This window comes from Nilaparvata lugens, chromosome 14 (assembly GCF_014356525.2).
Source record: "Nilaparvata lugens isolate BPH chromosome 14, ASM1435652v1, whole genome shotgun sequence".
Classification (NCBI taxonomy): Eukaryota; Metazoa; Arthropoda; class Insecta; order Hemiptera; family Delphacidae; genus Nilaparvata; species Nilaparvata lugens.
Window position 1 is genome coordinate 20,246,211 of NC_052517.1, and position 26,630 is coordinate 20,272,840.

A 26,630-nucleotide genomic window follows, 5' to 3' on the forward strand; every position below is an offset into this window, starting at 1 on the left:
TGAATTCCCTGTCCCCTAAGTTTATAAGCCTTTATTATACGATTAATATCGGGGCACCGAGCTTCACTCGTTATTTTTATTTATTGATAAACAGAACACAATTCTCTAAAATGGTCGTGTTTATATTTCACAGCTGGCTATACGTCATCTTATGAATTTCGGGGATGCGATATTTTGATTTTTCACATACTCACTTTTTTACCATCCACAGCTGTTTCAGCCAACGATGAATTATCCTTTTAATGTCGTTCAGCGAGTTTTCCTAAGAATGAGACCGAGTGCAATCGAATCTTTATATCAAAAACCTACTATATTCCAAATTTCGTGAAAATCGTTAGAGCCGTTTTCGAGATCCGTTAAACATAAATAACCAGATATAAAAATAGTTAGATATAAAAGTAGCCAGATTTTATAACCAGATATAAAAATAACCAGATATATAAATACAGAGAAATTGCTCGCTTAATATAATAGGATAGATATCCAATGAAATAACTGAATAAATAGAACTAAGGACTTCTGCTTCTGCAAATGAATTACCAAAGAACTAAAATTATTAAATAGTAATCATATTCCAGCAGTCGGTCAACTACAATTTCTAATAAAATCTTCCATCTCATAATTTTCAATATTTTATTTACGGTATAAGACAGGCACATGATAGTGGTAAGCCAACAGGTTAAACCACAGATGCTGATCTATTGTTTCGAACTCTAACTTTGTCTCTAATATTATAGATGCAGATCCATTGGTTTGATCACTAATTTGGTATTTGACTAGTGTAATTTTGTGTTGTTTCTAGTGTAGTGTGTGTGTTTCTAGTGTAATATCTAGTGCAATTTGTGTGACAGGCGTTGGCAGTACGCAGACACCAGTGTGAGACCATAGATGCAGATCCATTGGTTTGATCACTAATTTGGTATTTGACTAGTGTAATTTTGTGTTGTTTCTAGTGTAATGTGTGTGATTCTAGTGTAATTTGTGTGACAGGCGTTGGCAGTACGCAGACACCAGTGTGAGACCATAGATGCAGATCCACTAGTTTGGACTAATCAGCGTTTCATTAGATGGGCGCGAAACATTGACCTGGGGGAGTATGCTGATAACTTGAAAGGTAGGCATCCAACGTTTTTTTTACTTTCCTTGCCCTATTACCATAGGTAAGGAAAGTATTGCTTTCCGAAAAAAATTAAGGTACCCCATTCCTAAATTTCTATACGTTTCAAGGTCCCCTGAGTCCAAAAAAGTGATTTTTGGGTATTGGTATGTATGTGTGTGTGTGTGTGTGTGTGTGTGTGTGTGTGTGTGTATGAGTGTATGTGCGTCTGTGTACACGATATCTCATCTCTATATCTCGGTTTGGTAGAGAGTTAGTGGGGAGGATATTTTTAATATTCTTTCCGAAGAATGGACATTGATATGTCCAAAGCTCCGCCAATTTATGTGGATGCATAACAATATGATTATTATCTATAGTTATTATATTACAAATTGCTTTTTCATATCATATACAGTTCAATAATAATTTCTTAGTCTATATTATGTAAATTCATCTATACTTTTGCTGTATTGTAAGCTATTGTATATAAGTGTATAAGCCAGTATATATTGTAATCTACATAAATAAAGTACTCAATCAATCAATCAATCAATCTCCCAATTAACGGAATGACTTGAAATTTGGAACGTAAGATCATTACAATATAAGGATCCGACACGAACAATTTCGATCAAATGCGATTCAAGATGCGGCTAAAATGGCGAAAATGTTGGTCAAAAACAGGGTTTTTCGAAACCTGTATTTATAGACCTTGGTCCCATCTAATCTAATTTGTTGGCTTTTAGACAGCGCTGGTTCTGTTGGAGGTGTCACCATGACAACTGCCTTTGGCTTTCCACCCTCGTTGTGATGTAGATGCATTAGAATTGTATAGGATGGTTAAGTGGGAGAGAAGGCCGGCTGCGCCCTAACTCCGCCCTCCAGGTTAAAATAAAGGCAACCTATCTATCTATCTATTCATTCATTCATTCATTTATTTATCGTCACATTACATCAATTTTTGAGTAACACTCATTTTACTGGTGACATGTCAATACTAGAACAAAATTATATCTAAAAGACTTAGTTCTAACTTCTTGAAAGTAAAATAAATAAATACACTCTATGATGTATCTCATCAAATTCACATGGAAATGAAAGTCACAAAAAGTTAAGTTACACTCTACAGCCCCTTTTCACAAATTAAAATCGGCAGCAGAGTATAGGGCTTTCTCTACTAGCATTTTTCTGACTGTTAGTTTGAAGTTGTTTATTGAATCTAGATTTCTGATGGCTGCAGGTAATTTATTAAAATAACGTATTCCAGAGTAGAATGGAGTTTTTTCTAGAGCTGTGTGTCTATGTACTGGAAAAGCAATGAGACTACTATTGCGTGTATTATACCCGTGATTATCTGTGCAGAATTGAAATTTATCTAAATTCTGTTTAACAAAAACCAACAATTGATAGATATAAATAGATGGTAGCGTTAGAATATTTAGGTTTTTGAAGAATGCTTTGCAAGAATCTCTTGATCTCAATCCACAAATGACTCTTATTATTTTTTTCTGGATTATAAAAATTTTACCGCTATCAACAGAATTTCCCCAGAAAATGGTTCCATAGCTTAGATATGAGTAGACATATGCGTAGTAGACGGCCAATAGGGTGCTTTTGTCTAATGAGTGAGAGAGGGTGAGAATTACAAAATAAGCTTGATTTAGTTTTTTTGCCTATCTCATATGATACAGTATCATGTCAACTTGATACACAACGCCATGATTTGATACGTCTAATCTATTTTGTTGGCTTGCAGACAGCGGTGTTCACGGCGCACTGGTTGTGTTGGAGCCCTCTCTGAACGGTGACACCATGGCGACCGCCCTCGGCATTCCTCCCTCGCGTCACATGATCAGACGACACCTGACCACCGAACTGGAAGCTCTGGTCCTGCCCGCCAGGTATGTCGTCTTTTGCCAGCCCGAGTCCGGCGCACAGGCCGAAGCCAGATAAAACTAGTCGATAGTAGGGTGCACAAGGGGTTTAAGGGTGCCTGGAGTGGTTGTAGAGGGGGTAAAATAGTTATTTGTGCAACTAGTGCGCAAAGTGACAGTTTGCTGCACCGAAAGAAACGTTTACGCCCGAGCCGTAGGCGAGGGCGGAATGGTTTCTTGAGTGCAGCAGAGGAACTTTGCGCACGTATTTCACATCAAGTTTTTCCTACAGTTACCATTGAATATGAAAAGTGGGTAATTATGGGTAAAATTGCCTGAAATGCATCAAATGTTTTTCTGTGTAATTTTATTATTGATAAAAACCTTAATCCTAAAATCCTAAAGTCCTCGTTGTCCTTGGTTATAATATATAATGAATAATAATTAGCGCGTTGTGCTTGGTTGCACCTCTGCTCACTATAGCAGCCACAGCAGTCACTGTTACCAACTTCATTTTGATTTTGCTGCACTGTTGCTCCATATAACCTACTAAGTATTTTGCGTTGCCATGTTTCAAATCTGGAGTGCAGGAAAAATTTTTCCCGCACTAGAGCGGAAAAGTGATTCTTTGCGTTTTGTAATCAGTGCAGCAATGGCCACTTTTCAACGTAACTGTAGGAAAAATATTTTTTTGTCTCTAGTCCCTAGTAGGGCGCTGAATGGGTTTAAGGGTGCCTGTAGAGGGTAGAAAATAATGTTGTCCCAGAACCCCCATTATTTTATTGAGTATTTCAAAGGTCAAAATCCAAAATTTCCAGTTTCTATCCAAACAGTGTTGCATTGCAGCCTTTCTATAGTGAGGTCCACGTTATAATGGTAGTATTTGATTAGCAATGGTATTGCTATCCTTGTCTATCATTCAACAAAGCGGATAGCGCTATCTCTTTCTCGCTTTGCTCTGTTAACAGATCGTCTTTAAACAATGTGGAATTAATTACTAATCAACTAAATATTTAATTTCAATTATGAAAATTCATTATGAAATTATTGAAAAATATAATTGATTATTTTAAACGAGAATGAACAGTTATATTACATCAATAAACCTGTATCAGCTACCGTCTATAGAAGGCATTGACAAGATAGAGGATAGGCAATGTTGTTCTCCTATCTTTCTCCACTGTCATTATAACGGGGACCTCACTATAGAGGCAACCAGCTGCTTGCAGTTGAAATAATTCAGTCAAATACTAGTATCTATATTTAGTATCTTGTAAATTGTGAGCCTTTAGCATGCAATACCATGCAGCTGCTCTCCTAACTTTATAAACCCCTCAGAGACAAAAATACGATCTTCCGAATACTTTTTACTATACGAAAAATAAAAATTTCAATTATTTTCTGGAAAATTTCCTCGCTTTCACCATCCACCTATTTTTGAAACAAAAAAGGTTTTAACATGTCGTAAATTTCTTGTTTTCTGCTCGAAATGCCTCGATATCAACGAACATAATCATAAATTAAAATATAACTATAGGTCGGATAAGAATTATCCAGACACCAATAGAAAGAAGACTTTCTTCCCGTTATTTTGATATAAATTTCTCACTTATTACGACATCCTATAATTGTGAGGGAAGTGATATTCAAAAGAGAAACATATTTTCGCGATGTTTCCAATTTAATAATAGTTATTTGTGCAACTAGTGCGCAAAGTGACAGTTTGCTGCACCGAAAGAAACGTTTACGCCCGAGCCGTAGGCGAGGGCGGAATGGTTTCTTGAGTGCAGCAGAGGAACTTTGCGCACGTATTGCACATTAAATTTTTCCTACAGTTACCATTGAATATGAAAAGTGGGTAATTATGGGTAAAATTGCCTGAAATCCATCAAATAACTTAGTAGTGTTTGAATGGCGAGGCGGCTGTGTGGTGTGTGCTGTGGTGGCACTGTGCTGTTGCTGTCCTCGTTATAATATATAATAGTAATAATTAGCGCGTTGTGCTTGGTTGCACCTCTGCTCACTATAGCAGCCACAGCAGTCACTGTTACCAACTTCATTTTGATTTTGCTGCACTGTTGCTCCATATAACCTACTAAGTATTTTGCGTTGCCATGTTGCAAATCTGGAGTGCAGAAAAATTTTTCCCGCACTAGAGCGGAAAAGTGATTCTTTGCGTTCTGTAATCAGTGCAGCAATGGCCACTTTTCAACGTAACTGTAGGAAAAAATAAATTCCCTTTTAATCCTTCAGCTCTGAAACGTTTTCAGCACTACTGGGATATCGGGAATGATATTCTACATCCAAATCTGAGATTAAATTAGAATTTTTGAGAAATTTTACACGATTTGGCAACCCTGTAATTTCTTCAGATGGAGGGCCAAGTTTCAACTTATTTTATACAAACTATAGGTTTTAGATGGGCTCCCTCTACTCTACAACATGGGGTCTTGTACAATAATCTCCCAACAAATAAACCCCTTACAGATATCATTAATATAGTATTTACAGTGAGTGAGTTATAAATCGATATGAACTCGAACTGTGAAATTTCGTTTAATTAATAATATATCAAATGATTTATTGATTAATATATTAAATATTAATGACCATAGTAGGCGATTCTCTAAGACCATTACAAAAAATTGTTCTTCCAAAATAATATTAAATTGTAATCATTGTATATTTATCATGAAACTAACGCTTCGCTTAATGCAATTAACTATAAATGTAATTTATGTGTTAGTTGAAAATGTATTTGTCTCGAATTCATAATCAATGTATTTCGTGTATTCTAGTGTGAGTGTGAATTTAATGTATTTTGTGTGTAAATTATATGTATTTTTTGAGGTATTTTATGTATTTGTTTTAGTAATATTTGTGAAGATGAGTGTATGTGTGGATGCTGTATCTCAGTATACATACAGTATGGAAACTCGGCTAGCACCCTGGCGCAAAAATCCGCCATCTTGTTGGGAAGTGCTGCATTGTAATAGTATTGATGGGAGGTTCAGATCACTTTACTGATCCGGATCAATTGATCTCGTTCACTGCAGCGAGCCAATCAGAAGATTAGGATTGGAAGTTGCTAAGGTCACGTGACGTGTCTAGTATTTGTGCCATGTATTTGTGCGCATTGGTTGGATAGGCGTTTGATTGACAGTTTCCATTCTGTATCTATTCTGTGGCTGTATTGAACCAACCCCTCAAAGTCTGATTATAATTTAAAACGTATGTAAATTTAGTAGGTGACAATTGGAGAGAAATATTATATTTGTGTGGAAAGAATTGATAAAATGATATTCAATCGGAAAATTTTGTTGTGATCTAAATAAATATTATGTAGTAGGTGATTATTCTCAAGTACAAAAATCATATGATTCGTGAAATTTTGGCAATATTTCAACAATTTTCTCAATCTGCCAAACTCAATAAAATTGGTTTTTGTTTCTATTGTTACATGAAAATATAAAAATAAATAAATAAAGGCCTTTATTGAACATTTCAAAGAAATTATTACATAATATTATTGTATATTTAATTGTCGGCAGATCTCCATGGCAAAGTGCCGTCAGGAGTACATGAAAATATATATCTGTAGTTGACACTAATTTCTTTCAAATAATAGGTGACTTGTATTAATAATAATAAAATAGTTCACATTTCTGTGTTCATATTATATTAATATAAATGATAATGTCTCGAAAACTATAGTGAGGTCAACGTTATAATGGCAGTATTTGATAAACATTGGTGTTGCTATCCTTGTCTATCATTCCACAAAGCTGATAGCACTATCCTTTTCTAGCTCCAAAACGTTGCCAAATCCGTTTTTAACAATGTAGAAATATAATAAATCAAGGCAGACAAACGTAAACGTCAAAGCTGTTCTCCTATCTTTATCCTCTGCCATTATAACGTGGACCACACTATAGACAGTTTTGCTTGAAAAATAGACTTCCTATCTTTGAAGAACAATATAATGTAAATTAATAGGGAAATTATTCCGGGAGCTGTTTCTTATCACTGGGGGATTGTACTGTATTATCGAATAAAAATATCGATTGTATCGGATGGAAGTATCGATAGTCGAAAATATCGATAGTATCGGATTGAATTATCGATATTCAAAAATATCGATAGTATCGAATTGAAGTATCGATATTCAAAATATCGATAGTATCGAATTGAAGTATCAATAGAATCGAAAAAAAATATCGATACTGAAAGAATATCTCATAAATAATAACATCAATGCTCTGACATATTGAATCTCAATTATTGTGGTAAGAAACTACTAAAAAAAACACACCAAAAACAATAACTATTGATAATAAATTAATGAAAAAAATCAACTAAACTTCTGTACAGTATTTCTGATAATTCCTACTAGTTGAAATTTGTTCTACTATTTAATAGATCTAAAATTTTATTTATCTACCAGAGAATGAAAACTCTATTGTGCTACAAATCTATATATTATATATAGGCTATTACATCTAGTTATTAAGTAGGGTAAATGAAATTATTTACTGTTATGTATATTATGTAATACTTTATGTACTGTTGTGCGATGTTTTGTTGAAATTGTGAATGATATTGTTATTTGGGTCGTTCAAGTTTAAACGCAGAAATGGATCAGCTGTTAGTTGTTTAAACTCGAAATTTAATAAATTATCATAAATGCTACATAATAAAACTTTGATAATTCGTTCCCTATGGCAAGGTTGGATTATCGAACAAACTTTTATAGTGAGGCCCACGTTATAATGGCAGTATTTGATTGGCATTGGTGTTGCTATCCTTGTCTATCATTCGACAAATCAGATAGCTCTATCCTCTACCACCTCCGAACTGCTCCCACATCGTATTAAAACAATGTAGAAATACAATTAATTAACAAAATATTTCATATTTATTATGAAAATTCATTATTAAATTATTGAAAAATATAATTTCTTGATTAATAAGATATAATTGATTCTAAGATATAGTGTATCTACCTTTTAGTTTTACTAACTTTTAGTCATTAATTATAACTGGCTGTTTCTGCAGCCAATTATTTGTTTTTCTGCCTATAATATCAACATTTACTCATATATTTTTTTCAATCTGTATTTTTCTCAATTTAGTTCAATATAATATCAATTTTCATAATTTAGTTTATCGATTTTAAATTCAGCGAATTACGCCAGGCCCTCACAAACACAGGCTTTTGCCTACATGTGAGTCTCTCATAACGTAAGGGTATATATATAAATGTACTGTATTATTTGTAAATTGTGAGAATAAAAAAATTTGATTTGATTATTTTAAAAGAGAATGTACAGTTGATATTACACCAATAAACCTGTATCAGCTACCGTCTATAGAAGGCAATTGACATAGAAGACAAAGGCAACGGCAACGTTGTTCTCCTATCTTTCTCTACTGTCATTATAACGTGGACATCACTTTATATGTCTATTTTATTCTAAAATAAAAATAGCTCCGACATTTTTATCCACCGCGTTTCATAAACAGTGTATCAACTTTATCAAATTTTCTCGAAGTATGCTAGTTAGAACTCTATTATAGTTTTTGAAATTTGAACAAAATAATGTGAAAAACCGTGTATTGTGTGTAATTGGTTTGAATTTTTTATTGTAGTTGTTCCATGAACCAGTGTTTATTGTATTTTTTATCAATTACTACGAAAATATGATGAGATAATAATATTATTGTAATAATATATTGTTGTAAGAGCGTGTTGGCTATGTTGGAACAGTTACTGAAATAATACTCACTGTTATTTGTAACGGTTATTAGTATCAGTTATGTGAGAGGATGAAGAATAAATTCAGTATTGAATTGGAAGTATTTTTCAATTAATATTTTAGTCACCAATCAATATTTTTTTTATTTAAATATATTACATTGATATGTATTTTTTGTTGATGAATTTTAAATATAATATTATTCTATGGTTGGTTTCACCCACAAACTGGGAGCTTTCCTTCTATATTGAGGTCCACGTTATAATGGTAGTATTTGATTAACATTGGTGTTGCTATCCTTGTCTATCATTCCACAAAGCAGATAGCGAATGTATCAAATCATAGTGTAGTGTATCAAGTTGAGATGATATTGTATCATATTGTGTTGATACTGTATCATGTTGTGGTTGTTCTTGTTCTATAGTGAGGTCCACGTTATAATGGCAGTATTTGATTAACATTGCTGTTGTTATCCTTGTCTATCATTCCACAAAGCAGATAGCGAATGTATCAAATCATAGTGTAGTGTATCAAGTTGAGATGATACTGTATCATATTGTGTTGATACTGTATCATGTTGTGGTTGTTCTTGTTCTATAGTGAGGTCCACGTTATAATAGTAGTATTTGATTAACATTGGTGTTGCTATCCTTGTCTATCATTCGACAAAGCAGATAGCGCTATCCTCTACCACCTCCGCACTGTTCCCACATCGTGTTCCAACAATGTAGAAATATTATTAATTCATAAAATATTAGTTCTCAAATTATGAAAAATATATTTTCTTGGCAAATAAATATGATTGATTATTCTAAACAAGAATTAACAGTTGATATTACATCAGATATACCGGTATCAGCTATCCTCTATAGAGGGCAGTGACAAGACAGAGAATCGGCAACGCTGCTCTCCTATCTTTCTCCACTGCCATTATAACGTGGACCTCACTATAGATGATATCATTGTCTCCCATTTCAACCAATGCTGGGTGAATTCCACTATAAAATCGTTCGGTTTTTTGTTTAGTAATTTTTCAAAAATAAAATCCCAAAGTATTTTTCTCATATATTTTTAGTTTTCATCATTAGTGGTAATTTAGTTTTGAAATAAAATTTGTTTTAAGTTTCAATTTTGTAATAATTTAATAGTTTTGAAAACAGTTTTCTCTACAGTTCTTCATAGTGACGTGCTACAGAAGACATCTTGTGTGTGAAAGTCTACATATAAGTATGTACATTTCAAAATCTGGACCGTTAGCTGCACTAGTGTTTTTTACATTAGCATACATTCTTATGTAAGCTAGCATACATAATCAAGCTGTAATAATTATAAAAAACTCTATGTTTTCACTTCTGTTTCGAATTGTTTTTGTGTTACGCCAATTTTACAATATTATGTTTAATATTTTCTTATACACTATGTATTTTATCACTATGTCTTGAATTAAGTGTTTACTGTTTAATTTTGTATGTTTTTAAAACTTTTATGTGTTGTTTTTTTTTGTCAAAGCTAGTACTTATTCACTCGATGTGCTTCTATATTTTAATTTTATTTGCTTAAAAAATTATTGTCTATATTTTCAGTGTGAATGTTTTTAAATTTCCATTCAATTATTTTATTTCTATTCTAAAAGTAGAAACTTCTATAGTGTGGTCCACGTTATAATGGCAGTACTTGATTAACATTGGTGTTGCTATCCTTGTCTATCATTCCACAAAGCATAGTACTATCCTTTTGTAGCTCTACAACGTTGCCAGATAGGTTTTTATCAATGTAGAAACAACGTAAACTAATTGACAAAATATTCAATCTCAATTATGAAATTCAACATTAAATCATTTAAAAATATTTTTTCCTGTCGCATAAAATTTAGAAAAAATTGATCAATTACTATTGAAACAGATATACTGTTATCAGCTATCCTCTATAGATGGCAGTGACAAGGCAGAGAATCGGTAACACTTCCCCTATCCTTCTCCACTGTCTTTATAACGTGGATTCCACTATAAACTATAGAATGTGTTTTTCGATGTTTTTTATTAGCTTAAGGTTTCTCTAGAAATAGGTGTAATTTCTTTATATAGCTCAAAATATTTTAATTTGCTGGAATGATTTCTCAACAAGATCAGAATTTTATTAAGTTTAGTGAGATTAACACTTTGAACATTAGCCTTCTTTATAAATAAACCAAGATTAATCATTCTTGGAAAATCAATTTTTAAATATTTAATTTTTTTTAAATATTGAAACAAAAATTATCAGAAGCATGGCATGTTATAGCCTCATCCAATTTTCCCAGATCTCCATGCATTTCTGTGTCACTTCCTACCTTCAAATTATACCCCGTTTGTTAATTATTTTTATGCTTGGATTTGTTCAAATCTCTTTGTATTCATTTCATCAATCATTGTACTTTTTATACAAGTTCATCTATTATTTATTTATTCATTCCGCCATCCATTTGTAAAAATCACTTAATATTAACCTTCCGGCAGTCGCGCTGTTGTAAAAATTACAACAGTGTCAGTTTTTTGCTGCACAAGACTATTGAATGTGGTGGTGTCAGTGAATGAGTCACCTATGCATTCCAAAACTTTGCCCCCATCACTCCACTGAGTTGCAGTATCAACCGATCAATGGTTCAGTCTTTAGGTGCCATTTAGTCGCCACAGTGCATAACATAGGGAAAGACTGTATACGGGGACTGTAAACTAACCAATAACAGAGAATTGATGGCTTTGCTTGATGTACCTTATTGGGCTTTGAAATGGTAATCATGCAAATGTTCATAGGCGTAAAATAATCCAAGAAGAATTAATATGTTTTGACATATTAGTGGTCTGAAAATTTTGCGAAGTGAAGAGCTACAAGACTTAACCTATTTGGGACTATGTGTAACCTTATCTAAATTGGGGAGAGGAATAGCACAAGGTTACCTTATTTTCCTCTCCCTATCATTTTTATGATGTATACTTATTATATCAATCAATAAATAATAAAAAGTAAACAGAGCACATAACACTTGGAAAATTGGATGTTGTACAAAATACAACACGCGACTGCTCGTGTGATTGAGTAGGGCGCGAAGGTTAAAATGTATTCTGTATTATTTTAGATCATTTAAATAATTATGTATCATATCATCATCATTGAAATCATTCCCTGTATCATTGTTCAACTCACTGTGTATTCATTTCATCAATCATTGTAATTTTTATACAAGTTCATCTATTATTTATTTATTCTTTTTGTCATCCATTTCTAAAAACTCAACATTAAAATGTGTTTTGTATTATTTTAGATCATTCAAATAATTTTGTATCATATCATAATCATTGAAATCATTTTTTTATCATTGTTCAAAACTCACTGTGTAGACTATTCATTTCATCAATCATTGTAATTTTATACTAGTTCATCTATTATTTATTTATAATTATTATTAAACGAAAATCCCACTTAAATGCTGTAATTCACCCCGAAGACTTCTGCTACTGCAAATATTGACAACAGGTTAAACAGCTAGATGGAAATTTTTATTTGGATTTTCGTTTAATAATAATTATTTATTCATTAGCATTTGAATAATTTCAACATCTCAGTAATTTCCATCTATTATTTATTTATTTATTTTGCCATCCATTTGTGAAAAATCAAAAATGTATTTTGTATTATTTTAGATCATTCAAATAATCTTGTGTGACATAACATTCTCACCGTAATCAATATTGTATCATTTTTTAATTTAATTATTTAATTTATTTTATTGTTATCGTCGTCACCATCATCATCATCATAATCATCATTATCATCGTCATCAACATTATCATCATCATCATCAATAAACATAATCTTTTGTATCATAACTATAAATTCCATGATTATAAATGTCTTAAGGTGCGTACAGATATAAGCGCCGCGAACATGAGCAATTCACTTTTAATCAGCTGACTATATCTGTATTTTTACAGATACGGTAAGATACAGATATAAAAAGCTTGGCATCAGCTGATTAAAAGTGAATTGCTCATGTTCGCGGCGCGTAAATCTGTACGCACCTTTAGGCTCAACTGACACTTAGGTGACTCAGGTGGAGAAGAGACTGGACTCTAGTGGAGAGCATGCGTTTCCAAATGGTGACGTCGCGGAGACTAGAATCGACTGGTCTGAGTGTCACCATTTGGAAACACATGCTCTCCAGTAGAGTCCAGTCTCTTCTCCACCTGGGTCGCCTAAGTGTGAGTTGATCCTAAACGTTTAAACTATAGTGAGGTCCACGTTATAACTGCAGTGGAGAAAGGTAGGAGGACAACGTTGCCGATCCTCTGTCTTGTCAATGCCTTCTAAAGACGGTAGCTGATGCAGGTTTATCTGATGTAATATCAACTGTTCATTCTCGTTTAAAATAATCAATATTATATTTTATTAGTCGAGACAAATATTTTTGAATGATTCAGATAACAGTTAGGATTTCTAAGTATCAATAAATCTGTGTTTTTTGACAATTTCTTAGTCTTTTTCATTTAATATGAATAATTATCACAATATCAACTTCTCAACTACACAAAAAGTTAGGATTCAAACAAGAATGAACAGTTAATATTACATGAGATAAACCGGTATCAGCTACCATCTATAGAAGGCAGTGGCAAGGCAGTGAATCGGCAACGATGTTCTACTATCTTTCTCCATTGCCATTGTAACGTGGCCCTCACTATAGTTTTTTCCGCACTTTATTTATGATTTTATTAATATATTATTGATTTTTATAGATAATTTTTTATTGTTTTCTAGGTCATCGTTTGAGCGATTGGCAAGGGAGCGTCGCCGGACTGAGCGCCTTGTCAGTGGAGGGGGAAGCTTAGGACGGAGTTTTTCAAGGTAATAGTATTTTAAGTCACAAGGACGGGAAGGGCCCTTTTGCAGGGCAAGAATGGTGTTTCTAGCCGAGACTAGAATTTCATTCGAGCACTGCAAGAGATATTCACGTCCAAGTAACGTACACTATTTTTTGTCATAATAATCTAAAGAAGAATAATTGGGAAATAGAAAACATTACCTGCTTGTGCTGAAGCTACTACATGCAATCTATAAACATAACCTAGTTTACAAATACCGAATCAGCAATTTCTTGATTGTAGTTGACAAAACTTCCACCTGGAGCGCTAAAATGCGATTTTTGTACCAGTTTTGTTGTTCCTATTTCGGAACTAGGAAACATACTCGATCAGTTGATTAGTTGAGACGTGATGATGCGTCATTCGTGAATTTCCTATCCCCTACGTGTGTAAGCCAGTTCTTTTCTTTATTGACGATATACTGTCTAGGGATTTGAATGAATCATTTTCTAATAATTGGTGAATTTTAATTGTCAGATCGTACGGCGCACTTTCGCACGCCAGCGCGCACAGTTCTCCCAGGTCATCGGTGGTGCTCGATGGGGGGGCAGAGAGCTTCCCCGCCACACCCCTGCCAGCCCTGCAAGCGGGCGACATCATGCAGCATCATCATCAGAGTCATCATCACAGCAATGGCGGCGGTGAAAAGGAGAAGGATAAACGACGTGCTAGCCTCAGGGTGAGTTCAACAAATTCATTTGGAAGTTTATTCAATCATTAATTTGATATTTTATTTATTTATTCATCTATTTATTTATTTATGAAAAACATGGAAGCATATAGGATTTGTCCCAAAAATTGCTTCCAAAACAACACAATTGCAGTTCATTATACATAGTAAGAGTACAGAAAAAAAGAATATTGATTTATAATTCATTTGTGCTCCAAGAAATAAGATTACAAAATTGATGGTTAGTCCTATGACTAGTTTTAATAGAAATAATAAAAAAAATTGTGCTCCATTCATATTTCCTTTAGTGAGGTCCACGTTATAATGGCAGTGGAAAAAGCTATGAGAACAACGTTGCCGATCCTCTGTCTTGTCAATGCCCTCTATAGATGGTAGCTGATACAGGTTTATTGATGTAATATTAACTGTTCATTCTCGTTTAATGGCAGTGGAGAAAGATCGGAGAAAAACGTTGCAGATCCTCTGTCTTGTCAATGCCTTCTATAGACGGTAGCTGATACAGGTTTATTGATGTAATATTAACTGTTCATTCTCGTTTAAAATAATCAATTATATATTTTATTAAGCAAGAAATTATACTTCTCAATAATTGCCATAATTAAGATGAAATATTTTGTTAATTAATTATTAATTCTACATTGTTAAAAGACGGTCTGACAACAGAGCAAAGCGAGAAAGAGATAGCGCTATTCGCTTTGTTGAATGATAGACAAGGATAGCAATACCATTGCTAATCAAACACTGCCATTATAATGTGGACCTCACTATAATTAATTTGTGCTCCATTCATGTTTTCCAATTCATTCAATAATACTAATAATAATAACCTTATCTTGGACTGTGTCATCACCTGACTGAATTTGGAACAATTTGAATCAAACCCTTTGATTTAAATTATTTTCCCACTTTAACTTACTTTCAATTTAACTTACATTTTCTCATTTACATTGCTTGCTTGGATTGGAACTGATAGACCTACAGTATGCTCTACTTGAAGAAGGTGAGTCATATATAATATTATGTAACAAGCAGGTAACCCGTGCTCCGCAAGGGTCTAATAAAAAACTTGACCTACTGAAAGCTTGAAGAATTAAAATAGGTCTATAACCTTCCTCGGTAAATTGAGAATCTATATGCAAAATGTGAAGTTAATGAGATGAGTAGTTGAGACGTGATGATGCGTCATTCGTGTATTTCCTATCCCTTACATGCATAAGCCAGCTCTTTCCTTAATATATTTTAGAAGCTATAGATAGAATTGATTAATCTTGAATCATTGAATTAAATGTTCATTGCAAGCGTTTTGCTCTCTCGAGGATATATTTTCATTTGTTGACGTGACAAAGTCAAGGAATGGTTTAAGGTTATGTTCTGCTGAGGATGGTGCCCACAAGAGCTCAGGCTTGTGCGTGGGCGATTGCAATGAATAGATAGATATCTAGTTTTAGATTTATGTAGTTTAGATATCTAGTGGCAGAAAATGTTGAATATTACAGTTGAAACAAGATAGCATAAGAAGATATGCCATGGTAAAGGTTGCAAATGTGAGTGTTAACTGAAGCCGATAGTCCTAGTAGTTGTTTTTGGTGAAGCTATGTGACGCTGGTAGTCTCTCATACTGTGCCCTTCTTACACTCTTACACTCCCAACAACACACTAATAATAGACAGTGTATAGGGTGTTTATGTTGCAAATGTGAGTGTTAACTGAAGCCGATAGTCCTAGTAGTTGTTTTTGGTGAAGCTATGTGACGCTGGTAGTCTCTCATACTGTGCTTTTCTTACACTCTTACACTCCCAACAACACACTAATAATAGACAGTGTATAGGGTGTCTATGTTGCAAATGTGAGTGTTAACTGAAGCCGATAGTCCTAGTAGTTGTTTTTGGTGAAGCTATGTGACGCTGGTAGTCTCTCATACTGTGCCCTTTTTACACTCTTACACTCCCAACAACACACTAATAATAGACAGTGTATAGGGTGTCTATGTTGCAAATGTGAGTGTTAACTGAAGCCGATAGTCCTAGTAGTTGTTTTTGGTGAAGCTATGTGATGCTGGTAGTCTCTCATACTGTGCCCTTCTTACACTCTTACACTCCCAACAACACACTAATAATAGACAGTAGTCGACAGTATTCGGAGAAGAAATTTGGAACATAAAAGACGTATACCATGGGATATCTTCTTTTGCTATCTTTTCTCTATGATATTAGCCTGTAATTATAAATGAAAAATATTGATTGACCTTAATCATGGCTTAGGTTTATTATCAGACCTGACAAATCACTATGACTGTTTCTTGATTTGAATTCCAGTTGATAAATCTACAATTTTTTCTAGAAAGTGATAACTGTGAATTCAAAGTGATAATTTCTAAATATGTGTTACCATACTATTTATTAAGAACTAAAACATCTATTAATGTTTGCAGTTTTCATCTTGGAAAAACTCTCAGGTAAATTATATTGAAATGAATTTGTCGTGGCTCTTTATTATTTTTTAATTCTTGTGTAGTGTTCTTCTGGTCTCTAAGTTTCCTTTATAGATTTGAAGAGTTTTGCATTTCAAGTTGTAGGTAAAATATTGATTGATTCTTCTTTGTAATTCAAAATTTCATCAGTTTTGAAAGTAGGTTGACTTGAATTTCATCTCTTTTAAATATTCTTAATATTAATATAATTTCCCCAAAAAATCTGTTATCTTCTATGTTGGTTCTTCTTCTTCTTCTTCTTCTTCTTCTTCTTCTTCTTCTTCTTCTTCTTCTCCACCCATTTTTTGCTGTTATATTTGATCCTTTTTTCATTAGTCACCTAATTTATTAAGCTTTATTCAATTATTGAAATTTTTATCTAAAATAATATTGTTCAAATTTATTGACAAGTCTCTGTTTTTGCAGAGCTCTCTGGGTCGTGTCCTCGGACTAAAATCTTCCTCCTCCACCTCCTCCTCATCTCATCATAATCATCATCATCACCATCATTCGTCATCATCATTGCGCGTCTCCGATCCCTGTCCCCTCCCCTCATCCTTCTATCCTTCCTCTCCCTCACACTCTCCCTCCTCCTCACTCCAGCCACCTCTCCCTCCGAACGACTATTTCCCCTCCTCTCCCTCCTCTCATCCCCCACCACTCAACCACTATTACTTCCCCTCCTCTCCCTCGCAGCATCCCCCTCCTCTACCACCGCCCAACTCCCACCACCTCACCCGTGGTCATCATTCGCCCACCTACTCGTCGCCGGCACAGTTTGGCGGTGCCGGTGGTCACAACAACTTGTCCTTGTCGGCTAGCAGTACCACTCTGTCATCGTCCTCTGACGGGGCAGTGACGTCATCGCTGGGTGGTAACGGGGTATCGTCGCCGGCATCGGTAGCAGGAGCTGGTGGTAACGGGGTGTCGTCATCGGTTAACGTCGCTGTGTCGTCGGCCCACTTTGGAGGGACGTCGGCTGGTGGTGTGACGTCATCAGTAGCTACTAAACAGCGGCGGCCTCACCGGCATAGACGGGTCAAGTCGATTGGGGACATCAATGTGGCCTCTCCCATATGAACAATAACGATTCAAATTTGAACTACCCCACAACTAATGGTTAATCTATCGAAATAGTTATTATTCTCAGACCTGTTTGCACAAACGCCTGTTGAATTTCATTCATGATTGAATGCCATGGGACCCTACCTCCGTAAACAAAGCCGTAGTGCATTCGTGTGACGTAAGCACAGGTAGGGATCCTACACCAATAAAAATTCGTTGATTTCGGCTGATCTATATCAGCTAGAGTTTTTATTGGTGTAGGAGCCCTACCTGTGCTGACGTCACCAGAATGCACTATGAGACCAATCAGTGAAGACTTCTATGATTGGTACTTGTGGTATTTAATCACTGTTAAAATTTAACAGGCTTCTATGCAACCAAGCTTGATAGCTCCATGTTTAATAGAATTTTGAAACCTACTGAAAGAGTTTGGAATTTAGTCAGATCATATAAATTATGGGCGAAATCGATGTGGACCTTTTATCTAAAGACCCCTGTGCTATCAATATAATATTCTTAAATCTCCTGTTGTGAAATAATTTTGAAACGAGTTGGATGGTTGTACTCAAATTGGATAATCTGGACTCCACCCTAAGAAATTTTCCAATTGCAAAGCAATGCCCAGCCTCACTAGGTATACAAGAACTGATTTTAGATGCTATACTGATAGATCTGAGAATAGTTAATAAATGAAAATTACCAGTCGAATCAAACTCTGTGAGAAAATATGTTTCCCTTAGAATAGTTAGGTAATGAACTGTTAATTTATTGATGGAAATAAATCAATAAACAACCCAAGAGCTTTCACATCACCCCTCAATGAAAGACATTCCAGCATTTATTTTTAGGGTATAAATGTAATTAATAAAGTTATTGAGTCATGTAGGCCCTGAAATAGTGCAGGTGTGACCTGATACCAGACCTGAGCAATTATTCAGGTCAATCAATATTTATTTATTATTAGGATAATATTCAACATTATTTTCTTGATGAAATAGACTGACCTTTATAAAGTATTAGAAGAGAATTAGTTGAAAATATTTATTAGTAGATTGAGCAGTTGATAATTAATTAGTTGATAAATCATAAACCACCACCACATATTAGTGTTGTGGTTTGCTTATCAGTTCCTTATATAGGGGTGACAATCATTTCATCTAGATTTCAGTTCATCCAAAATCAGCTGTTTTGTCAACGTTTTTGTTCCTTGTGTTTTATTATGTGAAATTATCAAACATTGGTATAATAGCAGCATTTTGTCATTCAAGAACAAAAACCTTGCCTTGGAAACATAATTGAATATATTCTTTATGGTGTACAGTTGAACTGAAATTTAGAGGAACTGAGACCCTTCCTCTTTTTTAGTATGCTTGGGTTCGGTTCCTGGCTAGATCTGTCATTATCTGTCACTCTAAACACAATAAGCTTTACCGTGCTTTTAAACTCATCCTAAATTTGATGATTTTGTTTTGAAAAAATGTTTGATTTGATCTCGAATTCAGAGTGCCATTATTATGCTAGTAGTTTTGGAGTGAAATGCCTTCAATGGCTGACCCTCACATTTCGACACCACTCCAGAGCTATGCACCACTTTATTGTACTCTGTGTTGTGATCTACAAAGCTGTGTGTGCTTTTCGATTTTTGTTTGTATTTTTGTAATCTGTGGTTTTGAAATGCGTGCAATCAGTATTATGTGTAATATTCTACTACAGTATTATTTATTCAAATTGTAAAAATGTAATTATGTTTATGTATGTGTATCGAGTACCTAATAAAAGGAGTGCAATACAATAAATTATATTGAGATGATATGGATTATTGGTGAAACGTACCCAGTGTCTGGTTCTTTTAAATTTACAAATTTGTGGTTAGAAAAAAAGTCGAATCAATTTATATTGTTTGAATCTCATTGGAGAACCAATTATTATTTTTAATTATTAATTTATTCTTAACTTATCTTAGTGAAGAACATAATTATTTAATTCAATCACTGTAGAGATCGAAAAAACTACAAACTGCCTATTGTAAGGGGAGACAGTAATAGGTAATATTTAGAATTTGAGATGAACTCTATAAAATTGGTTGAAAAATCAATAATTATATCCTTTTTCTTTAATGCCAGAACTTGGAATGCATATATATATATTTCTATAGCCAATTGCTCAATACATTTAACAAAATATTATTTTTTGAGTTACTATAGTAATTTTATTACAAATAATATAATCTCTGAAGAACAACTTGAATTGACGTTAGTACAGAATGCAGGTACTGTCGAGCTGGGACAGCTCTTTCGTCACAGTTTGTCGCTGGATGGCTCACTCGCTTTGTCGTTGTCCCACCTTTAACAAAAATAATTTTGAAAAATTATTAAATGTTCAGTGTTTCACTATAAATAACAATCATAAATTGTGTTTGGGATATAATTTATTCAATTTTCCAGTTTAAAATATTTTATTTCACAAACTTAATTGAATTTTCTCAAAATTCAAACAGCTGTAACAACGTCTTGAACAGTTGAAGAAGAGTAAATTTATGTTGGTAATGTTGGCTTACCTGCGTAACCTCTTATCGGATTCTAACAATTTATGATGATTCATTTTGTTGGTTAGTTGTGTATTTTGTTCTTGAAAGAAACTAGTTTTAAATAAAAAAACGTTTGGACCTTGTCCTTTATTGTTGTACGATTTATCAGTAGAGTGAATCAGTTTTAGGCAATTCGTGTGCTGCTACAAAAGTCCAAATTGCTCAATTTATTTCAGTCATCATCATCATCTAGTGCCAATAGTTGACTTGTGATATCGTGAATGAAAGGGAACCAGTTTAGTTTTATCTAAGTGAAAGTGGAAAGTTAAGGATTTTTTAGAAGTTTTATTTGCAATTATTGAATTCATACCGTAAAATATGGCTGTGAGCGTGAAGTGGTCTTGGCGTTCTTTGTTCCTAACTTTATTTCTAGGTAAGTCATATACTTTGTTTGAAACTTCTATAAAAAATTGATCGTTGTAAATTATCTGTATATGTCTAAATTCAAAAACTTATCACTATATGAATCTTGAAACTTGTCACAAAAATGAATTATTTCATCAGTTAAAAACAGTTGAATAAGTTAGGCCTACTCATTCAAATTAATTTAAATGAAACATTGTCCTAAACATTAATGCGGCATTGTAGATGGAGGCGTTTATTTGTTTTTACAGGGTTTGGATGATCAATACATTGTTAAATCAGGCTACATGGGTAAATTAATCAATTATTTAATACTTAATTTGGATTGCAATTGAGTTTGAGACATAGAAAATACAGTTAGTAACTTATCATTGTTATTTTTTATTTCACTTACATGTTTTGAAGGTTTTGTACCCACAATTAGTATAGGCTACAATTATTACCCCCTCAATAAGCCTGCACACTATGATATTTATATTAACTATTTAACTAACTATTCAATCAATGAGAATTACTCAACTTACAGAAAAGTACCACAGGCTTGTAAGCCCAAAACTATTATATTATTGAAAGCCTTTGTACTTGATAACCGTATAAAATTTAAAATCCCAGAATGTTCAAATTTTATTATTGTTGTAACTACCAAGATGGCAAGTAAAAATACATAAGCCTATAAAACTTGAGGCCTAAATTATAATGACAATAGTAGAACAGTGTTGCCGATTCTCTGCCTTGCCACCGCCCTCCATAAAAGATAGCAAAGATTTAATTTTATTCGTCAATAAAATATATTTTTGAATGATTTAATAATGAATTTACGTTTTTGAGATTAAATAATTTGTTAATTATATGTCTGCTTTGAAAACAATCTGTCCACGTTGCAGAGCTAGAAAAGGATTTTATTAAAGGATTTGATATTATTTTAGGGTTTTATTAAAAGGATAGCGCTATCAGCTTTGTTGAATGATAGACAAGGATAGCAACACCACACTTGTGGGACCTCACTGCAGTAGGCTCTTGTAATTGATATGGGCGTGAAATGTAAGTTATCAAATTTGGCCTGAAATATGTTGACCTCATGCTTATCTCCTATTATTTGAAGCGCAGATGTAACTTAATTCCATATATGACACTATTTACATCACATTTATCTTATCACTATCATAATTGTTTATCTTTCCTTGAATTTTCATTTACTTATAAAGTTTATAATTTCTTGTTTATGCCTACTTACATAAACCAATAAGGAACTCGTCATAAGCGCTTTTGTAATTTTAGTAAAAATATATAATTTCAACTATTCAAGTTACGTGCATGTTTAAGAAATAAACCATTGTGAAGTATTGAAAACTAGTAGTTCTGTGAACAGTAGATCTCACGCAGTATTCTCATCCACAAGTACCTGATTGGAACTATAGACCTTTTGGAAATACAGCAATAGACTGGCTTCTCCACACATCTGTGTAATTACTTGTCATCTGATCCATGATGAATAATTTCTATAGTCTGATTTATACTCTAATATGACGCATGAAGGAGGCTCCTTTTTCCTTTTATATTATCCTTGAAATGCAAAATTTTCAAAAACCTTGTATATACGTCGACGCGCAATTAAAAAAGGAATATACCTGTCAAATTTCATGAAAATCTTTTTCCGCGTTTTGCCATAAATGAGCAACATTTAAACATTAAGAGAAATGCCAAATCGTCGACTTGAATCGTAGACCTCACTTCGCTCGGTCAATAATTTTCACTAGAGTGAGATCCACGCTATAACGTCAACAACTTAAATTATGTTGGAAAACTTTTTGTGTAGTTGAGAAGTTGATATTGTGGTAATTATCCATATTAAATAAAAAAAAACTATGAAATTGTCAAAAACCACAGATTTCAAAGATTTAAATCTGTGGTTTTTGACAATTTCTTAGTATTTTTATTTAATATGTTGGAAAAGATTAAAACAATAGTGAAACTTATCAGAATCTATAGTGAGGTCCACGTTATAATGACAGTATTAGATCAACATTGGTGTTGTTATCCTTGTCTATCATCCGACAAAGCCGGTGGTACTATCCTTTTCTAGGACCACAACGATGCCAATTATGTTTTTGCCAGTGTAGAAATATAATTAATTAATGCAGAGAATCGGCATCGCTATTCTCCTATCTTTATCCAATGTCATTATAACGTGGACCTCACTATAGCTCTATCCTTTTCTACCTCCGCAAAGTCGCTAAATCCTGTTTATAAATAACAAGTGAGAGAAATATAATCAATTCCAGAATATTTTATTTTATTTATGAAAATTGATTACTAAATCGTTGAGAAATATAGTATGTCTCCGTGACAAAGTAAATATTGTTAGCAAAGAAAATTTTAATTCAAATATGAATATAGAACATTATAATATTTGATTAAAATATTTACAGTTATTTTAATTTACTTCACAAGATGAAAATTGAAATATCCTTATCACAGTCAGGTTCAGCGGTATTGGAACAAAGTTCTTTATCGTCATCTCATTATCTGTTTTCAAATATAATTTTGATTGATGTTTGTAAATATTTTCGACTATTTGTTGCAATAAGTAATTGATAAACTGATTTGTTGTGAAATAAATTATTGCTGTTTACTGAGGCTGATAAATTTATTTTCAGCTGTTGTTTGTTAAAATTAGATGAATGAATAATTATTGAACCTTCACTACAGTGAGGTCCACGTTATAATGGCAGTATTTGATTAGAAATTGTGTTGCTATCCTTGTCTATCATTCCACAAAGCAGATAGCTCTATCCTCTACAACCTCCGCACTGTTCCCACATCTTACTACAACAATGTAGAAATATAATTAATTAACAGAATATTCAACCAAATCTGGGGAGTTTGAATTTTTCATGAAATCCATGCTGCAGTATCGACATAATTATGATACAGTATCAATACAATATGATACAGTATCATTCCAACTTGATACACATCACCATAATTTGATACAAAACTTTGAATGAATTCTACAAACTATGGCATATTTCCTTTTGCAATCTTTTCTCCAAGATTGAACTATAGTGAGGTCCACGTTATAATGGCAGTGGAGGAAGATAGGTGAACAACTTTGCCGATCCTCTGTCTTGTCAATGCCTTCTATAGACGGTAGCTGATACAGGTTTATTGATGTGATATTAAAATGATCAATTTTATTTTACTAAGCAAGAAATTATATTTATCATGATGAATTTTCATAATTAAGATGAAATATTAATTAATTATCAATTTTTCTACATTGATAAAAGACGGTCTGGCAACATATCAACAAAGCGAGAAAGAGATAGTGCTATCCGCTTTGTTGAATGATAGACAAGGATAGCAATACAATAGCTAATCAAACACTACCATTATAACGTGGACCTCACTATAGGACTATCGGCTTCAGTTAACACTGACATTTGCAACATAACGGTCCTTTACAATGGCATTTCACCACACATGATACAGTATCACCACAATATGATACAGTATCATTTCAACTTGATACACAACACCATAATTTGATACAAAACTTTGAATGAATTTTACAAACCATGGCATATCTTCTTATGCTACCTTTTCCCCAAGTTATAACTAGATCTCAAATTCGTGGGACATTCTGTGGAATGTTTTCAGTGACGTCATCATGCCTGGGCCTGCCGCAAGACAGCGCCAACGATCTGCTAATGTCGGCGAAAAAAGGTCTGCCCGAGCTGCGCAAATCGCTGGCCGACTTTGTGCCCACACACGAGCTGGAGGACGCGTTCAATGCCTCGGGCGCCCATCTTCAGTCGGCCGCGGATGCGTTAAATGCCTCGGGCGTCCATCTACCGTTTGCCGTCAACGCCTCGCAACTGCCCAGCATTGAGGAGGGCGACAAGATGATTGAGGAGAAGTGCTTGAAAAACGGAGGCAACGGATCGTATGCTGAGGCCATGGTAAGTGTCTTCTCACTAACTTTGAATTTTATTCTTTATTCATTGATACAATAATGCCCGGTTGCAGAGTCGTTACATAAAATCAAACATCGCTATGTGAGACATAGTTTAAAATCACTCACATAAATGGTTGGTGGTTGCACAGTCGTTTGCCGAAGCCCATTTAGCTATATCTCGGATTAGCATCACACTGCAGCTCTATTCACTTTTTTGCGTCCATGCTTCTATCCAACCAATGTCTTGGCATCAGGCAAAGTTTCAATCGACATCACTGTCAACAGACCTAAAAGACTTCACATAAAATATTGATAAACCATATGGCGAATCTTGGCTTTTGGCGAGATTTCTCACCATATTTAGCGATAGTATTACAGATGGTTTTTAATAAACATCTTTCAAAAATCTGGTGTGGCGCACTCACAAAACTTTCCTTGCCGTTATGAAAATTGATCACCTGACGCTAGTGTTCCCGCGCATCCCAAGTCTACTATTCAAAGATTTGAGCCAGCTGGTGACAGGGCAATAACGCTGGTGACACACATGAGGTCTGCTATCTCTTCATAGTGAATGATTTAATAGAATCAACAATAATTTGCAATTGAATAATCACATTTTATCGAATTTAAAGCTTATTTTAAATGTTAGGTGAAAATGTTACTGACCATTAATTTTAGAGATTTTTATGCTCTATCTACTCCACTTGATTTTTTTTGTTTCAATTGTATCTGAAGCCTGATAATTGGGAATCTATCTGCATTGATGGGGCGGAGCTCCTGAAATTTTAACAGATATGGGACTTGTGGCAGTTGATAGAGCTTATCGATGACTATTTTAGGTATGAATTTGATCAAAATCGTTGAAGCCGTTTCCGAGAAAATCACGAAAAACCCTGTTTTTGACAACATTTTCGCCATTTTAGCCGCCATCTTGAATCGCATTGGATCGAAATTGTTCGTGTCGGATACTTATAGTGTAAGGACCTTAAGTTCCAAATTTCAAGTCATTCCGTTAATTGGGAGATGAGATATCGTGTACACAGACGCACATACACTCATACACACACACACACACACCACACACACACACACCACACACACACACACAGACCAATACCCAAAAACTACTTTTTTGGACTCAGGGGACCTTGAAACGTATAGAAATTTAGAAATTGGGGTACCTTAATTTTTTTCGGAAAGCAATACTTTCCTTACCTATGGTAATAGGGCAAGGAAAGTTAAAATTGCTATCGCAACCTCTAAAAAGCATTTGGCGAGTGTAGATATTGGATTTAACAGCACGACTTCGGGCCCATAACTTAAATGACCGTTTTTAACTATTGGAGACATAAATAAGCTCTTTTGACGATTCTGCAATGGAATCATGTGTTTAGTACTATCTGTTTTGTCGAATGATAGCAACACCCAATGCTAATCAGGCGCTCACTTTGTAACGTGGACCTCACTCTAAAATGATTACAGCAACAGGAAATAGATAATACTTGTTGAGAAGTGGAAGTTGATTTTCGTCTCAAATCTCAACGTTTTTTTTCCGGTGGTGTTTCAACAAATAATAATATGGTCGACTCTCTGAAAAGTTTATAGAATAATATCCTCTCCATTAAGATACGGCCGGAGAGAGAGAGAGAGAGTGATTGAGTGATAACATGTTAGCAATATGATTGAGGAGAATGTATGTCGAAGAAGTCGAAGAAGAAGAAGAAGAAGAAGAAGAAGGAGAAGAAGAAAAAGTTGTCAAGGAGTCTAAAACCGGTCTGCCGTATTTCCGCAACATGTTTATGTTTGGCTGCGTTTTTATTTCATATTTAATTTTCTTTTTTTTTTTGAGGATACGAGAGACATATCACT

At 34.1% G+C, this 26,630-nt stretch overlaps 2 protein-coding genes across 2 annotated transcripts in view; both read left to right on the plus strand.

Moving 5' to 3' along the window:
* The window catches only part of LOC111061885, a 72,427-nt gene extending 52,769 nt beyond the window's left edge, over positions 1–19,658 (plus strand). The window contains exons 21-27 of the mRNA XM_039441209.1: positions 991–1,114; positions 2,856–3,000; positions 13,524–13,610; positions 14,105–14,306; positions 15,292–15,318; positions 16,750–16,773; positions 17,215–19,658. Of these exons, the coding sequence (XP_039297143.1) occupies positions 991–1,114; positions 2,856–3,000; positions 13,524–13,610; positions 14,105–14,306; positions 15,292–15,318; positions 16,750–16,773; positions 17,215–17,868 (1,263 nt within the window). The 3' untranslated portion in view covers positions 17,869–19,658. The remainder of the gene's footprint in view (positions 1–990; positions 1,115–2,855; positions 3,001–13,523; positions 13,611–14,104; positions 14,307–15,291; positions 15,319–16,749; positions 16,774–17,214) is intronic.
* A 750-nt stretch (positions 19,659–20,408) lies between these two features.
* The window catches only part of LOC111060374 (27 kDa hemolymph protein), a 30,721-nt gene continuing 24,499 nt past the window's right edge, over positions 20,409–26,630 (plus strand). Inside the window, exons 1-2 of the mRNA XM_039441029.1 lie at positions 20,409–20,813; positions 24,464–24,765. Of these exons, the coding sequence (XP_039296963.1) occupies positions 20,759–20,813; positions 24,464–24,765 (357 nt within the window). The 5' untranslated portion in view covers positions 20,409–20,758. The remainder of the gene's footprint in view (positions 20,814–24,463; positions 24,766–26,630) is intronic.